Genomic DNA, 16,523 nt, shown 5'->3' with positions numbered 1-16,523 from the left:
TAATGCCTGTCGAATCAAACCATCAAACCAAATGAAGTTTGGCGAGTTCGTAAATTGTTGGAAAGATGGCGCAGGTGTCCCTTCTGAGGGCGTTCAATTTTCAGTCTTAACGGTTTTTTCAATATTGCACATTGTATGTGGACAATGATTAATTAGCTATGAATTGATATTTCAACTTATCGCATTTTGCAACAAGTAAACGTTGCCAATGTAACTGTGATATAGCGAAACAAGAGCTTGAACTTTTCGCATCATAAATAAAGGACGTTTGTTACTTTACCGTGTGAAATAGCCGTCTGAAAAGAACCTTCCAGTGTTTGCGTCTTGTATCACGAAGATCTTTGAAAAATCCGCCATATTGAAATTCGTTGAGGGTGTATACGCCGGCGGAAGAATGCGGGGGATGAAATAACGAACAATTAATCGATCTTTAAGACGTAAGTTTTTTTTGTTATATTTGTTGATAAAAAGGACGAACAGTTAGTTGTGTCAACGAGACGAAAATAGTCATCGGTGACGGCTTTGCCCGGTAAATCGCGCGGGTCTCGGGGAGTTGTTTTTTTTTTTTTTTTTTCAATTATATATATGATTCAACAAAGGTCGAGAACAATCGAAGGAGTGACAATCAAACAAACCATACGTAACCGAACGTCTGGGCACTTTTTTCGTTGTGTTTTAATTGGGACATTGAAAAACAATAATGAAACATTGTGAAATACATCTTTTGAACGGAAAGTTTGTTCTGAAGGCTCGGAAAAGGTGGCAAAGATTAAAACGACATTCAGAATTTCGTTTAGGAATAATTACTTGGATTACTTTTAACCATAGATTTTACGATTTAAGAAACGGGCGTTCGATCTTGCATTACGAGTTTATCATTATCTCTCAATTTTTTTCTCTTATTCTACTTAATTTATAACTTTCAACAAAGAATCAATTGAATCAACATCGTTCGCACAGGTGAGGGAAAAATGCAAAGGATAAATCTCGTTTTTCCCGACAGAATTCCGTCATAATTGCGTGTCTAAATAAATTCAATTATACGTGTGCTTTAAAAACAGCATTTTTGTCGATCGATGAAACTTTGAAGCAAGATCGTATCGCTCGTTTGCTTTTAATATATATATATATATATTTTTTTGTTCAATAACTCTATCTTATCTCTTTTTCTACTTTAATATATAATGCCTAACAATAGTTCATTTCCGTGGTTCAATTGTCTCACATTCGTTCGTCGAATAAGTGTAACGTGCATACGATTTTTACGATTCGTTTATTACACTTTCATACGTACGAGTCTCGTGCATTAATCAAATCACTCACTCTCTTGCGCGTATTTATTTTTAATCTCGTTGAAAATATTCTTATGGATTCGCGTCGTTGTACGGCGACGTTTTTGGGCGAGGAATTTTGGTACCAAGCAAGCGAACGAGGTTTTTCCTTTTTCCTGCTAATATCAACGTGACTCGAGAAGTTTTATTGAGTATAATGAGAATTTAGCTGTAAATTATATTTATTCTGAGAAAAAGCGTGATTTACAATGAAAAAGAAAAAAATGTCGAATTCGCTTCCCCGTTTCAGTATAGTTGGATGAATTTCGAGAGTTTTTCTACATTTCTCAAAACTTTTCTATCTCGTTCGCTTCCAATTCCCGTCATTTCTTTTTCTCTGATTTTTTTAATACTTACGAGCTAATGTTTTCTCCCATGCCAGGAGATTATAACGAATATTCAACTTGCACAGACTGGGTGAAAAATAATATTTTACGAAAAATGTAGTTAATTAAAAAAAAAAAAAAAAAAAAAATGTATATCAATGCGAAACGTAAAACCGAAAAATCGATATTACGAAAATGGAGTTGAATTTCTATTCACGTGCATCAAAACTGAGTTTAATTGGACGACATTGTTGTAACTGTCAAAAATTCGATAACAATTCTCCCTCTCCGTTCTCCATTGTTTTTTTCTTTCTATTTTCGAGATCGATTTCGTTCAAACACGTTGGGGGGTGAGATTTTCTCGTGGAAACATTTATTTACTAAATATCTCGTATATACAAACGGAAAAACGATAAAAAACGAACACACACGCACGCACACCGAGAACTTTCGTATCATTACTTTTTCTTTATTTTTTTTCGTCCCCGAGCATCCTCTTTTCGTTCCCGTTGAATGGACCAAGATTCGACGTTCAAGTAGGAACGTTCCCTTTTATTTCAATGTTTTATCCGCAGCTATTTTTCTTTCTTCCGGAGCGATGATGCTCACTTTTCTTTTGTTACCTACAACGATTATTCCAGAATGGATAAAATTGGCGAATCGCCAATGTAAAATACGCTTAAATCTGTGACTAACATTAATATTTTACGCCCTCCACCCTCCCGTAATTAAATTTTTTCTCATATTCTCTATGTTCCTTCGTGTCACTTCGTTTTTCGCGCTTGTTTTTGTTTTTGTTTTTTTTTTTTCAATTTCTATCTTTTGTTTTTTTTCTTTGTTTTTTGTTTTGTTTTGTTGTTTCATCAATAATTTACACAGTAAAATATCACAGTTCTGTTCTCGTACCGCGCGATATAACTATCATTATCATAATTATTATAAATATTATTATTATTATTATTATTATTTTTCGTACCTACATTTGCTTTGACAATTGTTTCGCGCCCTCATTCCTGTTCCGAACCAGTTATTTTTCTTTGTTTTCGTCTCATTGCACACATTATTATGTCAAAAGACTGAGGATGCAATTTTTACTTTTCATCAACATATTTGCTGTTGTTGTTGTTGTTGTTGTTGCTGTTGTTGTTGTTGATTATCGGAATTGGGATTAATCGTTAGTGGTAATCAACAAATTATACAAAACGCTTTTCTTTCATTTTATTTTCTCAATTGTTCCTTCTAAACGGGATATTATTTTTATTAAACGAAAATTATAATTATTATAATAATAATAATCATTGAAACTAAGGATAGAGATGTAAAAGAGGAAACAGAAAGAAATGAGAAGAGAAATAGCATAATAAAGAAGAAAAATAAATCACATATTAAAGCGCGAGGTCCCTGGTTTTCCCCCCTCCCCTCTCGTTATCGGCCTAACGAAATTCTATCGCAATTGTTTTATTTTTCAGTTTGTTTTCCTATCTCATATTTTTTTTATATATACTCATATATATATATATATATATATATATAATTTTTTTTGTCTCGCTTGTTTATCCAGTCCTTTTTGCGACGAACATTCAAAATCTTTCACACTTTATCTCGCAGTTTTCTTTGCTCACGCTCGTCACACGCATACGTCACTTTGCTTTTATTTATTTGTTTTTGTTTTGTTGTGTGTCTTTTCGAATTCTCACTCGTTCGCTCACTCTCACTCTCTCTTTCTCTCTCGCTCTCGTACGCGCGACCGGGCGCAACAATCTTTTAGGAAACCCAAAGAGCAATCTGTTTCGCGTGTCTGCGCGTCTGTCTGTCGAATGATGTTGTTTTTTCTTCTTTCCTTTTTCATATTGTTTGTGTGTTTATGTATTTATGTGGGTGTGTGTTGACGATATACAATATTTCGTAATAATTGTAGAATACCATACTTTCCTAATAACAAATTAATAATTAAAGAATTTGAGCACAGGTGAGGCGTGCGAGCATCGCGAGGAAATCAATCCGCGCAAAGGTTGAGGGAATTGTTTATTTTTTTTCGTTTTCTTCATTTTCTTCTCTTTCCATAAATTATTCAATTTTTCCCTAATTCTCATAATTCTCTTCAATGAGATTATTTTCTGTTAAATATTCACTTTAAATGTACCCTTTAAAATATCCATTTTTCGTTACCCTACTAAACGAGGAAACGTCTTGTTTTTACGCTCGATCGCAAATAATCATAAAAAAATGTTGTTAACAATTGTCCTGTGTGCGGAACGTACGATTTTTTTCGTTCTCGTTAATTCTCAGTGGATTTTTATTTTTTTTTTTTTCATTCCTTTTTTTCCTCTTTCCTCAATCTCGGAATGAAAAGTTGATTGCTTACAATAAAAAAACTGTAATAAATCGTTTAAACGATAAAACTTGTCTCCGATTTATTTCTTTATTTTGCAATTGCCATTTTTTTTTTATTCTTTTTTTTTCAATGTTATTATCTATTTTTATTCAACAAAAATATGATATTTCAAATGAGTTTTTATCTTCTTTCACGAATAACGTTAGAATGATTCGAGATATCCGACAAAATTTCGATAATAAGAACGAGAATTTTGGGTATGATAAAATAAAGATATTTTGTGCTTATACGTCGATGTCGAGCAGCACGTTTCCATACGATAATAATGATAATAATAATAGTAATAATAATAATAACGAATCGTTCGTAGAAACAAAAATGTAAACAAACGAAACTGCCCCCCCCCCCTGCCCCGTGTATTTGTTCTATATCTTTCGTGGTTCACGTTCCTCCCGATTCCCGCATTCGCCATAACAAGAAATTATCTACACAGTGTCCTTTTCACTTTCGTCCTTTCTTCATATTTTTGCTGCCTCTTTATTCCCATCGAATTATTTATTTCTTCTTCAATGAATTATGATTTTTCATAATTTTCTTAATAATCCGATCGTCTCGACTGTAATATATTTGCTTCGTCGCTGCCGAAGTCGGTCTGTACACATTTTTTTTTTATTAATTTTTCCTTCTCACGTCTCGAATACATTTACATTTCTTATATTTATATTTTACGCTTTTTTTCCTTTCTCTTTCTCTCGCTCTCGACGATTCGCGCGCTCGTGCGTCTCTCCCGAACGATTTTTTTTTCTCGAGCTCGAGAATTCTCTCGTCTGACGAATTTTACCCGCGCGTTTCAATTTCGAGCAAGATTCGCGAATGTTTCGCCTACGAAAAACGAAGAAAAAACCCCCGACCCTCTGAAAAAATAAATAAAATAATACGACGCGATATGCCATGAGAACAGCTGTGAAAGAGCGAAAAAAAAATACATATTGAACCGAACACCGAACAACAGTGATCATCGATCATTTTTTTCCATCGACGTATACAGCGTTTTAATAAAACTTTCATCCTTCTCGAAATTGAATCTTACGCGACAAAATTCATCAGGTTTACATTTTACGCTCAACCGTTATGTTTATTCTCGTTCACGCAACTTTTTTATCCCAATTTCACAGAAAACAAAAAGAAACAGTCTGGACAGTTTAACCCATTTTTCCTCCACTCTCTCTTTCTCTCTTTTTTTTTCATCTCGTTTCGGACAAGGTACGTAGAATATATATATATATATTTTTTTTTTCGTAAATCTATTTTATCCACCTTATACACCTACCAAATATTAATTAATAATATTAATATAATAATAATAATAATAATAATATTTATTTATATATTTATATAATAGTTATGTACAGGAGGTCGTTACCATACCACTCAATAATGTTTCGCTCTTTTATCTGTCCAACTCGATCATCTACCTCGTGTTTGTGTTTGTGTTCGTGTGTGCGCGCACGCGCGTGTGTGTAGATGTGTCTTTCAATGCTTTTTCTCGTTTGCGTGTGGCATGATCAAACCTACTCTACTATTCTCACGTTCGCCGCTTACATTAACTTTCGTTATTCCCTCTCTCTTGTTCTCTCTTTCCCTCTCTCTCTCTCTCTCTCTCTCTGCATTAATCTCTTGCTCTCTCACTCGTAAATACATTATGTCGCGATTTGTGCCCTGAATGTAACCGTCGCGTCAAACTTTCGTGAATAACATATGAAAAATCAGTATGAAAAAATGAAGAAGGAAAGAAGGAATCGAAGTGATAATGCTCGTTCGGGGAGATTCTCACGATTGTTATTATTTTTTAGAAAAACAACAACGTCTTTATGGGCAGCGAGAATATTTGAGGCGCGTGTGTAAGAAACGATTGAAATATCGCGAAAGGATTGTCCCGAAGTAATGAAAAAATGTGCGCAGCACATTAATTTTATTTTCCTTCAAGTTTTTAAACTCGCTTTGACTATTCAAACGACTCTTCTGGTCGAATCCCGATGTGGCCCCCGACGAATTCGTGCAATAAAAGTAAGAAGAAAAAAATGTATAAAATTCAGTAACATCGAAGCCAGTGACGATTTCGTTCGATGCAGGAATGTGTAACGGAAGAAAAGTTTAGCTCGGTAGCTCAACGGGATTGTGGCGGTCGTCGTGCGCGACGAGGCCGCGGCGCGAAATCTATCGATCACTTATATTTTTCAACAAGAGGAAAAATACGAGACCGAAAAATATTCCCGTATAAATAAGATAATGAGACGGCCGTGAAGCGAGGAAAAGTTGTAACTACGAAAATTGGAAACTCACTCGTCCAATGAAGCAACGCGCTTAACGATATCGTCGGGGAACGCGAATTTCGAAAATGCCTGAATCCTTTCAACATCGAACGAATGTTTTCACGAAACGGTGATAAAACGCGAATGCACACGGAGACACGGAAACACACCCGTTGGGCTCTGAGAAGCATGAAGACGAAAAGAGCGAAAGAAGATGAAGAATGAGAAGAATGCAGGGGCAGGATTTCTGGTGGTCCGGTGAGCAGCGCAGGGGCCGGTAGGAAATAGTTTATTAGTCATGTTGCTCTCGAATAGTGGCAAGTCTTGGTTGGCTGTTGGGAGCGAGAGTGAAGTGAAGAAAAGAAAAGAAAAGACGAGTTCGAAGTACGTCCTCCCCGCAAGCCGGCGCATCTCTGTGATCGGGGGCACGGGTCTCGCCACACAACACTGACGTTTCTTTCTTTCTTATATTCTTGTTCTTTAGTACCTAAAGTTAAGCTACAGTTACTGTTTGTCCTTGAGTCCACCGAGGAGCGCGTGTCCCTCCATGCTTGCGCTGAGGTTGCCCAAGTTACTGAGATTGCTGAGATTCCCAAGATTACCAAGATTACCGAGGTTCGGTTGATGCGCGTAATTTCTTATCTGATGAAGGCTTATCAGCTGATTGGGGAACGACGTTGGGTTCTGATTGGTCGGAGCACCGGGTGTGACACCTGCGACCGATGAGGACGTCGGCGATGATTTTTGGGTGTTGAAAGCCTCGTAGAGATAGGGCCTCGAGGCCGGATGATGACTTCCAGGGTAGTGCAGATGATTGAGGGGATTGAGGGGATGCTGCATCGAGGATATCGAGTTTATGGATATCGATGATATGGGAGTGAACGCAGAACTGCTGTTCGGATGATGATTGCTACCGGGTTGGGGGGTTTGTTGCCTCGAGTCGTTTTCGATCGAGTCCCTGTTGTTGTGTCCACCTCCGTTGCCGCCTGGTCCACCTCCGTTGCCGTTGTTTCCGGCGCCCCCGCCGCCGCCCCCTCCTCCACCTCCTCCCCCAGGCCCGTTGGCACCTCCGCCGGCTCCGTGGGGCGGTGGCAGGAGCATTTCCGTGTTCTGATTCTGATGATACTCGGTATGGTGATGCGGCAGTCTCTCGTGGAGTTCGCTCATCATCGAATCCGGACTGACTTTCGGCCAGTAATGATCCTGGTGATGAGACATGGCGTGTATCGCGGGCCTCAGGCCCGTCCCGATAATCGGGGGTCTCTTGTCCGTGCGCTCGGCGTGCTTCTGCATGTGCTTCGCCAGGTAAGTCTCCTGGGTATAACTTTTGCCGCAATACTGGCATATGTGCGTCTTAAGATGCTTCGACTCTTTGTGCTTGGGTATGTGCTCGAGGAGACTCGGCTCGTCCGAGAAACACTTGTAACACGAATTGCACTTGTACGGCTTGTCGGTTTGATGACAGCGCGAGTGACTCTGTAGATTGCTCAGCTGACTGAACGCCTTGGTACAGCCGGGATGACGACATTTGTAAGGCTTGTCACCCGTGTGCGTGCGTATGTGCTGCTGCAGATGACTTAGCTGGGTGAACTTGCGCTGGCATATCTCGCATCGATAAGGCTTTATACCAAGATGAATTCTCGTGTGCTGCGACAGATACGACGAATTCGCGAACGCCTTTGAGCACTGCGTACATTTGTACGGCTTTGCTTCTCGCATGTGTATCTGCGTGTGCAATTGGAGATCAGCTTTGCTACCGAATATCTGAAACGAAATAAATCAAAAATCCAACTTAATATACGGGCTCAGACATAACTTGATCTTTCTATTTCTTTGTCAAATTATATAAAAACAATTTCCTCACGCGCACTCGATTATTTAATTCGATCGAATCCTCTTATAAAATCACTCTTTAAGGCTCCAACTCGTAATGTCTTTGATCGGTTGATTAAAAGTGTGTTGAGTCGCAAAATCGCGTCAAGTGCCTTGCGGTACCGACGGCGACATAACTCGTATAACTTTTTGCTGGTCCATGAGACGGTTCTCCTCTTCTTTCCGCTCTCTCTCTCTCTCTCTCTCTCGGGCGCTCGGCTCTCTTGCGAGAGCACCTATCGACGGGAGAGGCTGACCTTGTCTATCATGTTCGTAGCCTCGAGGCTATATACCTGACTGACTGGCTCTCTCGCCACTCTTTCCTTGCCTCCGCAGCTCGAATGCTACCGCATAGAGTTCCAGTATAGACACAAGATCTTATACAGGCGCATTAAACACACGTATAAATATACAGCTCGCACATAATACTCGTATATATACATATATATACGTACACGTAAACCGTTTCATCTTTCTCAGGATGAATCGCAATCCTCACATTCGAGAATATATAGTTCGCGGTCCCATCTCCCGCCGTCTCTCTATACGACGACGAGAGGGCATATTCTTCGAGGGTATTCGCGCTCCGGTCTCGTCTCTCATCCCATGCCTTCGATCATAAAACCACGTTATAGGAGTAATTCATCTCAGTCACGAGATATTCTGAAATTCTCGGACATTAAGAATCGAGACGAGGCGGGAAAGAAGGAGAGGGAGAGAGAGAGAGAGAGAGAGAGCCCCGAGGCAAATAAAAGACCGGACCGATGATCTCCGGTGAATTGTGCCTAAAAGAGTTGAAGTCTCCCTCCCCTCGCGTGTGTGCTCGTTTGTCTGAGTGCGCTAGTGCGACGTGGTCAGTTTCAAAATCGTATTATAATAGCGGCTTAGTGTATAGCTCGGATTTTGACTTTGTTACTGCAACAAGTGGGCCAAACGAGTTTAAAAAATGGTGTATCGAGACGTGTGCTAATAAGTTTGACGACCAGGTGGGAGTTTTCGAAGGGAAACTTATGGACAGACTCTGTCGATTTTATAAATATCGCTCTCCAACGCTTCGATCGCGTTCCCCATGAAACAAGTGTGCGCCGCGATCGAACGAGGAACGAAACAATAAACCGCTGACACATATTCGATTACGCAAATGTTTCGGGACGTCGAACGTTCCTCGCGAGTCATCGCGTCATGAGAATCAGGATATGATTTTTAGGAGGTCTCTCTCTCGTCTGCCTCACCGCGTCCCGCTCACCTCCGCCTTGTGGCATTGAAACTTGGACGAGTATTTCGGAGATGGGAGAATTTGCTCTTTGGAAGGCCTCGCATGTCGAGTCCTCTGAATGCAACGAGCTCACACTCGCGCGCCTTGTCTCCGTCTGGCTTTACGTAATTCCTCGCAGACGATTTCGTCCACAGTAGAAAAACTCATGGGCACACATGCGCGAACGGCTGAAAAGACGCTTGACCATGTATAAGACGCGCAACTCGCGCGCGCTCGCTCGCTCGCGGAATAGAGAACTCAACAGCTGACTTGGCTCACGTCCTTTAACGGAGCGACATTTAAAATCTTTTTATTTTTTCATTTCCTCCTTTCGAAAGAGCGTCCTTGCAGGTGTCAAGTTCGCTCGCTCTTGTGCCACTCCGCGCACAGCCTTCTCTTCGCGCGCACGTTCGATTCTCACATGCTCGGCCCACACGTTATTTATACCGAGCAGCCCACCGAAATGAGAAAAAAATGACACGCACACACGCTCGGCTGGCGGGATCCGTTCGAATATTTGGCTACGAGCACCGATCTTTGGATCTTGAGATCAGAGAGCCTTCTTCGCGCTGTCTGCGCGTGAGCGTTGCTTTTAAACACATCGGTAGCAAGGAGAACCAGCTCGCCGGTTTTGCCCGCATGAGATCCATATTTATTATTAGCTTTCCGGCATCTGAAATAATCGTTCGATATATTTCGTCTCGTTGGTTTTATATTAACGACGTTTTTTTTTCCCTTTCCGCTCCATATTTCCACTGTCAAGGAAAGATTGTGGGAACTTCGATGACGATGTTGAAATAATGTTTCGATCGATTTATTCACAACGAACATCTCGCTCTCGTCAAATTTCATAGCTCCTCAATTTTTCATATTAAAGTTTGAAAATTGATTTTTCTACCGATTAATAACGTACGAGGTCGCACAGCAGCGGGTCGCTACCGCGAGGAACGGTCGACGCTTCCTCTGCTGCGCGCCCGGTCAACCGAAGAGGGAGGGAATCTTGGTAAATTCAATCGAAATATGTGGCAGTCGAGCCGCACGACCTTAATGACGCTTGTACTCGTTAAAAAATCACGATGATCGAGAGAGAAGCAGCATCGTAGAGTCACGGGTAATTTGGGATTATAATACGCACTGGGACAGTAATCCGGCAGTCGGTAGCCCCGAAACGTCGTTTTTTTTCTTTCTTTTCCTCCGCGTATAAAAAAGTGTTCTAGGATAATTGTGTGGCCACGAAGAAAGACGGAGAGGAGAGTCGAGACGTTGATGACACTAATGAGGACTCTGTCGGCGGAGCGGTCGCCGGTATTGAGAGAGAAGAGCGACACACGCAGTGGGGAAAAAGCATTTAATCTAAACGGTTATTTTGGTAATTAAACTTTGAAGCCTTTCACCTCGAAAGTAGAAGAAAAAAGTCGGAGGAACAACGAGTAGCATAAAAATGCTCCGCTCGATGTTCGCGGGGACACGGAACGAATTTCCTCATAGCGGAATTCATCTCGTTCGTCACAACAGAGGCACAGACGATTTCTCTCGAAATCGAAGAAAAATAGATCGAATATAAGAGCACCTGAAACGGTTTTGCGTCAAAGTGGATTAGGCCCGTTTGCCCATCCTGCTCGCCCGGCCTTCGGCCCCGCACTGTTGGGACAACATGAAAGGAAGATCCTATTTTACTCCGGAGAATCGAACGAAATTGGCGTATACAAGCCTCGAAGAATCACTGCAAGATTAACGCGATCGGTATAGAGCAGCTCGTAGGAGGGTTGACCATAGTTCCTCGCGATCTACCTCCCAGGAGCATCGATACATTCGTAAATGTCTGTGCGTGTCCGTGTACGTGCGTACATATTCAATGGAAAAGGTACTTATGGCACGTCTACGAGTCTCCGGTCGAGATCCGCATGGAAGATCATACGAGAGAGGAGGAGAAAGAATCCCTCGATCCGTCATCGGCTTGTTTGCCGTAAAACTCGAGATTTTTCCCTCGGCGTGTCCCCCTCGTCGCAGACCATCTTTCTTTTTCTCACGAGCAAGCAGCTTTTTCCTCCCTCAATATGTCGTGTGTTTCCGATATCTCTCGTTTCGGTGTATCTCTCTCACCGCGGGAGGCGAGAGAGCCTTCCCCCGCGCGCGCATCTTTTTTCCAAATGCTCGAGAGAACCTCCCTTCGAGAATCTCGCGTGTGTGATCTGCGTTCGTAAACGGGGGGAAAAGCACGAAAACGAGACGAGGCCAGCTGTTCTGTTTTAGTATAAATCCAAGGATTTTAAATGCTCCTCTTGCTCTCTTTGCATCGTTATGAGCGCCGGGTATGAAAGTTTGCGTGGCGTAAGTCATGCCGGCGGAGGATGCCTCGCTGCAAGACCGATCATCGCGTTCTCTCTCTCCCCCCCATCCTTCGATCTTTGCCGAGTATATACGAGCGGCTCGCGGACACACATGTTTGTGTATTTTCTGGAGACCCCACGCGATGCGACGGGAGCCCGCGGAGAAAAGTGGAAAATGGAATGAAAAGTGTTCGAAACGAGGGAAGCATGCGGGGAAAAACAGGTCCCGGAGCTATAAACGCAACGAGGTCTCTCGAATGAAGTTTGTTAATCCACCTGCTGCTGCTGCTGCTGCTGATTCGAGCTAATCAATTCGTCGTTCCGGAGAATAAAGCGAATGTGAGATTATTCGTAATGGATCTAAAATACTCGGGGGGCTTTATATCCGAAGCGGGAAATCAGCCGAGGCAGCTTTTTTCGGGTCCAACAGACGTGTTTGCACAGCGTCCCTTTACACCTTGAAAATCAAGGGCTCGAATGAAGAGCGACGAAGAGAAAGAGCACCCGCACACCGTCGCTCCAATTAGACTGCAGGAGGATTGTGTAATTGGTTAGATAAAGAATCGACTAAAATTCCCAGGCATCTACCACCTGCCGGCGCTACCCAGATGCAGGCTCCCCGCTATTTTCTCCGATGTGTTTTACCAGCTCGAACATGCCGTGTCCCAGGTATAGCGACGGGTCTAGGAAAAGGCGATTTGATACAGGCCCCGATAGCGTATCGAGTATCAGTAAGATTTCGAGGTATTTGAGGACGCGGATACTTTCATGTTCGAATTGAGTTGCTACGAATTTCGAAAAAGTTCTCGTCGATTTTCGCGAAATCGTCGAACCCGCCGGAGCGTAAGAGTTGGAGGGACGTGGAATCGGAGCAATAATTGTGGCGTCGAAAATCATGGGAAGCTCCGCGGGAACGTCGATAAATAAATAGCGAAGGTCAATAGAGTGAGAAGTTGCTTCTGGGCAGAAGGGGCGCGAGAGAATTCGAGAGAGAAAAGGAAAAAGGTGAAGCGCGCGTAGTAAAAGAGACAGGAGAACGTTCGGGTCCGGGCATATCTCGCGGGTCGTTTTGAACAACCGCAGCGACGGATAATTTTTTCCGGCAATTTCCGTGGAACACCAGGGAGAAAGAGAGAGAGAGAGAGAGAGAGGGCGCTCTGTACTCGCGAAATGGCCACTTGGACTGGCAACAATTACGCGTCGTAAACGTGGCTCTCTCCTCTCGGTGAGCTCCGCGAGATTGAAATATAAAGCTGAACTTTTTGTATTTTTTGTTCCACCCTCCCGTCGACGCCCCCTCTCTTCCCCCCCCCTCCCCCTCCCTCGATCCTCTTCATTGGCTCGTCTCAGTGATCGGGGATCTCGTTGCGAACGAAGTTAGACCCTCGAGGGTTTCAAACAGCTCGCCTCATTGTTGCTCGTGTTGTTTTACGGAGAAATTAAACATTACGGGGTGAAACGGACGCGGCGGGTTGGAGAGAAATGCTCGACGGAAAGAGAGAATAAGGGTCCTGGTCAATTGCACTTTTTCGTCGATATTTATGTACTCTTGGCGATTTGCCTGGAGGAAAAGTAAATCTCCACCTTCTTCTTCTTCTTCTTCTTCTTTCAATATGCGTTTTTGCTCGATATTCTACTCTCCTCTGGCAGAGAATTAGAAGTGCGAACGTGCGGAAATCAACGAGAGTAAGAGATGGAAAGGTGGCTTGTTATAATGCCCTTTGAAAAATCTTTTTGTACGTTTCGTTCATGAAAATAACTCTCCGAAGAATATACACTCCTCTGCCTCTCGCTTGCTCTCTTTTCCTGGCTTCTTCGAGGCTCTCTTTTTTTAAAAGGGCTTGCGTATACGCGGTTAAATAACTAGGAGGCCGTTAAAAGCGGGTGTTGCAGCTCGTTTCTTCTCTCTTTGGCCATCTTGGAAATTCATCGAGGCTGGAAATTATCGCTCTTTTATCTTCTCCGTCTCTCTCTCTCTCTTTCTCTCTCTCTCTTCCCCGGATCTTGTTTCTTCATTTTTTCTCCGCACTTTTTCTCTTCCCGTTTCTTTCGTATCTCCGTCTTTCTCACGCCGTTTCAAGCCTCCGTCTCGCCTCCCCCCTTTTCTCTCGTGCGAACATATTTCTCCATTACCCTCGCGGAAAGCTTTGACGAGCTGCCGGAGGAACTGATAGCTCGTAAGAAAGCACTGCGAGGATAAAAAAAGGGGGAAATAAGAAAAATTGAAATCGACGAGAAACTCTTGGCAATCCTTCGGGTTATCCATCGCAATCCTTCGGGAGTTTCATAACGAGGCTTAAATTTATTGAGCCGCGAGCGCTCTCGCGTGGCTTTGTCTCTCACCGTCTTTTTATTCCCGTTATTTATTCGTTTCGTAGCTACTATTGCTCGGTTTTATAGTGTGCCGAAGGAAAATGATAAATATTGAAAAGAGAGGGTCGTCACGCGGGTAAATTACAGGAGGAAAGGCCTCAAACGTTTCTTCGCCTTTTTTCGATTGGTAAACCAAGAAAAATATTTATCCCGAGCAAATACTACGATTTCTTCGTTTCCAAACCCGAAGCAAATCTCCATTCATCCGTTCCTCCCCTCGAAGATGCCTCACTCCGGGCACATCGAACAAAATACATTAATCACGCTACGCTGCAATTCAAAAATAAATTTTGAAAATTCAGTCAAGATCCAAGTTCGTTAATGCTCTACGCAGAATGACGAAGGATTGTTTCCACCTGTGGAAACTCCGTGGGAAAGATTTTTTCAAATTCTCACTGGTAATGCCTCAAATTTCCGTATAGAGATACATCCCGAGGATCCCGAGGGTCGTAGACGCAAGAAAAGAACACCAGCAGGTGAAAAAAAAAGAAAAAACGAAAAAAAAAAACAACGAAGAAGAGAGAGACGAAGAAACAACGCCTTTGACGAGAAGATCGCGTTGGAAGAGTGCCGGCAAAAGTGCGGTGAAGGGATGCTGCTCGCCCTGATGGTGGTAGAAAGCTTTTGCCTGCTACTGATGAGGAGAACGAGGATGACGCTAACGATTCCTTAATGAAAGCCGGTGCTGCGGCGTCTCGGGCCAGTGCTCTTTATGCTTATACACACGTTTTCTCTCTCTCTCTCTCTCTCTCGCGCCTTCTCTGTATTATTCCATTCCGTTTTTCGGCAGTTCTCTGGGAGCTCGAGTTTTCAAGACATTTTTCAGCACTCCGTGAGCCTGCGCTCTGATTTCAATGCCCGTCGAGGCGTGGATGACAAAAAAACGGATTTCGGGACCAAAAGGGATTATTTTGAAAAAAGAGTCGAAAATACGATCGAAAAAATGAATTTCGTTGAACGTGGTCGGCGGTTTGTTAGCCGTTGTGCGAATGTACTTGTCCCCGAGACTCGAGCGATTCTCTCAACTATTTGGAGGCAGAAAGACGCGAATGATTGTGAGACAACGGAAAATTTGAATGGCTCATTTTCCAACCTCCTTTACGTTTCGAGGCTGAACGATTTTTTTTCCAGTTCTCCCTTCACCGAAAATAGAATCAGTTTCGTCGCGCGTGACTTTTTTTTTGTTCATTCTGTTTCCGGCTTTTTTTGTTGAAATTTGTTTTTTTTCATATTCAAGATCATGGAGAAATATGGTATCCTGTGCGAGCGCTCGGGGAAAGGGAGGTCGGGCGCGTGTCTCTGTACGTTCATTCTCGTATTATGGAGGGAACTCTTATATGCGCTTATCCGGGACGTGGAGGGAAGAAGTTAATACGCACCCGTCGCCTCGGAGCAGCAGCTCGACTCTTCCTCGCTTTAGCTCGCTCGTCTTTTATTTCCTTCTCAACTTTTTTTCTTCATTTTGTTCTTCAACTTCTCGCGTATATTTATATACGTGTTCGGGGCGCCAGCATCCCCCCGGTATCCATTTTCTCAGTTGCTTTCTCTCCGCGCTTAGCTCGCGAGAGTTAAAAGATCTCGAAAAATGAGGAGAGCGAGAGGGGAGGAGGTTTCAATTAGTCTCGTCGTTTCGTCTGAAAGGTAGTCCGCGCTCTCCGACTCACCTCCGATCTTAAAATTCCTTGGGAAGCACCGTCGGAATTGGAGATTTAAAAAAAGTCTGAAAACGTTGTTGTTTCCCGCCAAAATCTCGATCCTTCAAAACGCAAGGAATTTCGATTCAGTTTATTTTACATTTTCGTAAGGAAAGACAAAGCTGCGATTTTCTCCCGTAAATTGTCCGATCAGAGGCGAATCGAGTGCCGAGATAACATTCTAAAAAGTCATTCCAATCGGAAAGGCTGAAGCAGCGGCCCGCTCAGCCTTATTCGTAGGTGGAAAAGTCCGAGTCGTTTCGTCAATTCCAGCCTGATGCTCCCGAGAGAAAATTCTTCCCTGAGCACACACGTACACACACTGACCCAGTGTGAGAACATTGGCAATCTCGGTGTCCTTCAGTCTCCTCTTATTCTCTCTTTCTCGTATTATATACATCGCGCGATCTCGACGATATATAGATCTTTCGCTCGGACACTTGGGAACGCGCTGAAAGGACTTTTTAACAGGTCAAGTTTCACAAATTCTGTGACCGGACAAATGGAATTACCGAGGGTACAATGAGCACGCCCACGTCTATCTATACTCGCATTAAACATACACAGAGCCGCGCGCACACGCACACACGCACACACACTTGTGCGTCTATATAAACGCGTTTTTCTTCGAGGTATACACGGGTCTATGAATATATGGATTTTCTCGAAGAAGAAACCAAGACTCTCGAGTTTTT

General features: G+C 42.8%; 1 protein-coding gene across 3 annotated transcripts in view; it reads right to left on the bottom strand.

Annotated features, from left to right (window-relative positions):
- Positions 1 to 429: 429 nt before the first annotated feature.
- Positions 430 to 16,523, bottom strand: part of rn (rotund) — a 109,926-nt gene continuing 93,832 nt past the window's right edge. For all 3 annotated transcript variants that reach the window (XM_043423598.1, XM_043423600.1, XM_043423601.1), the window contains exon 6: positions 430 to 8,068. In XM_043423598.1, the coding sequence (XP_043279533.1) occupies positions 6,809 to 8,068 (1,260 nt within the window). In that variant the 3' untranslated portion in view covers positions 430 to 6,808. The remainder of the gene's footprint in view (positions 8,069 to 16,523) is intronic.

The sequence above is a fragment of the Venturia canescens genome, chromosome 7 (genome assembly GCF_019457755.1).
Source record: "Venturia canescens isolate UGA chromosome 7, ASM1945775v1, whole genome shotgun sequence".
Classification (NCBI taxonomy): Eukaryota; Metazoa; Arthropoda; class Insecta; order Hymenoptera; family Ichneumonidae; genus Venturia; species Venturia canescens.
Note: the sequence above shows the minus strand (reverse complement) of the source record. Positions and strands in the feature narration are given on the sequence as shown.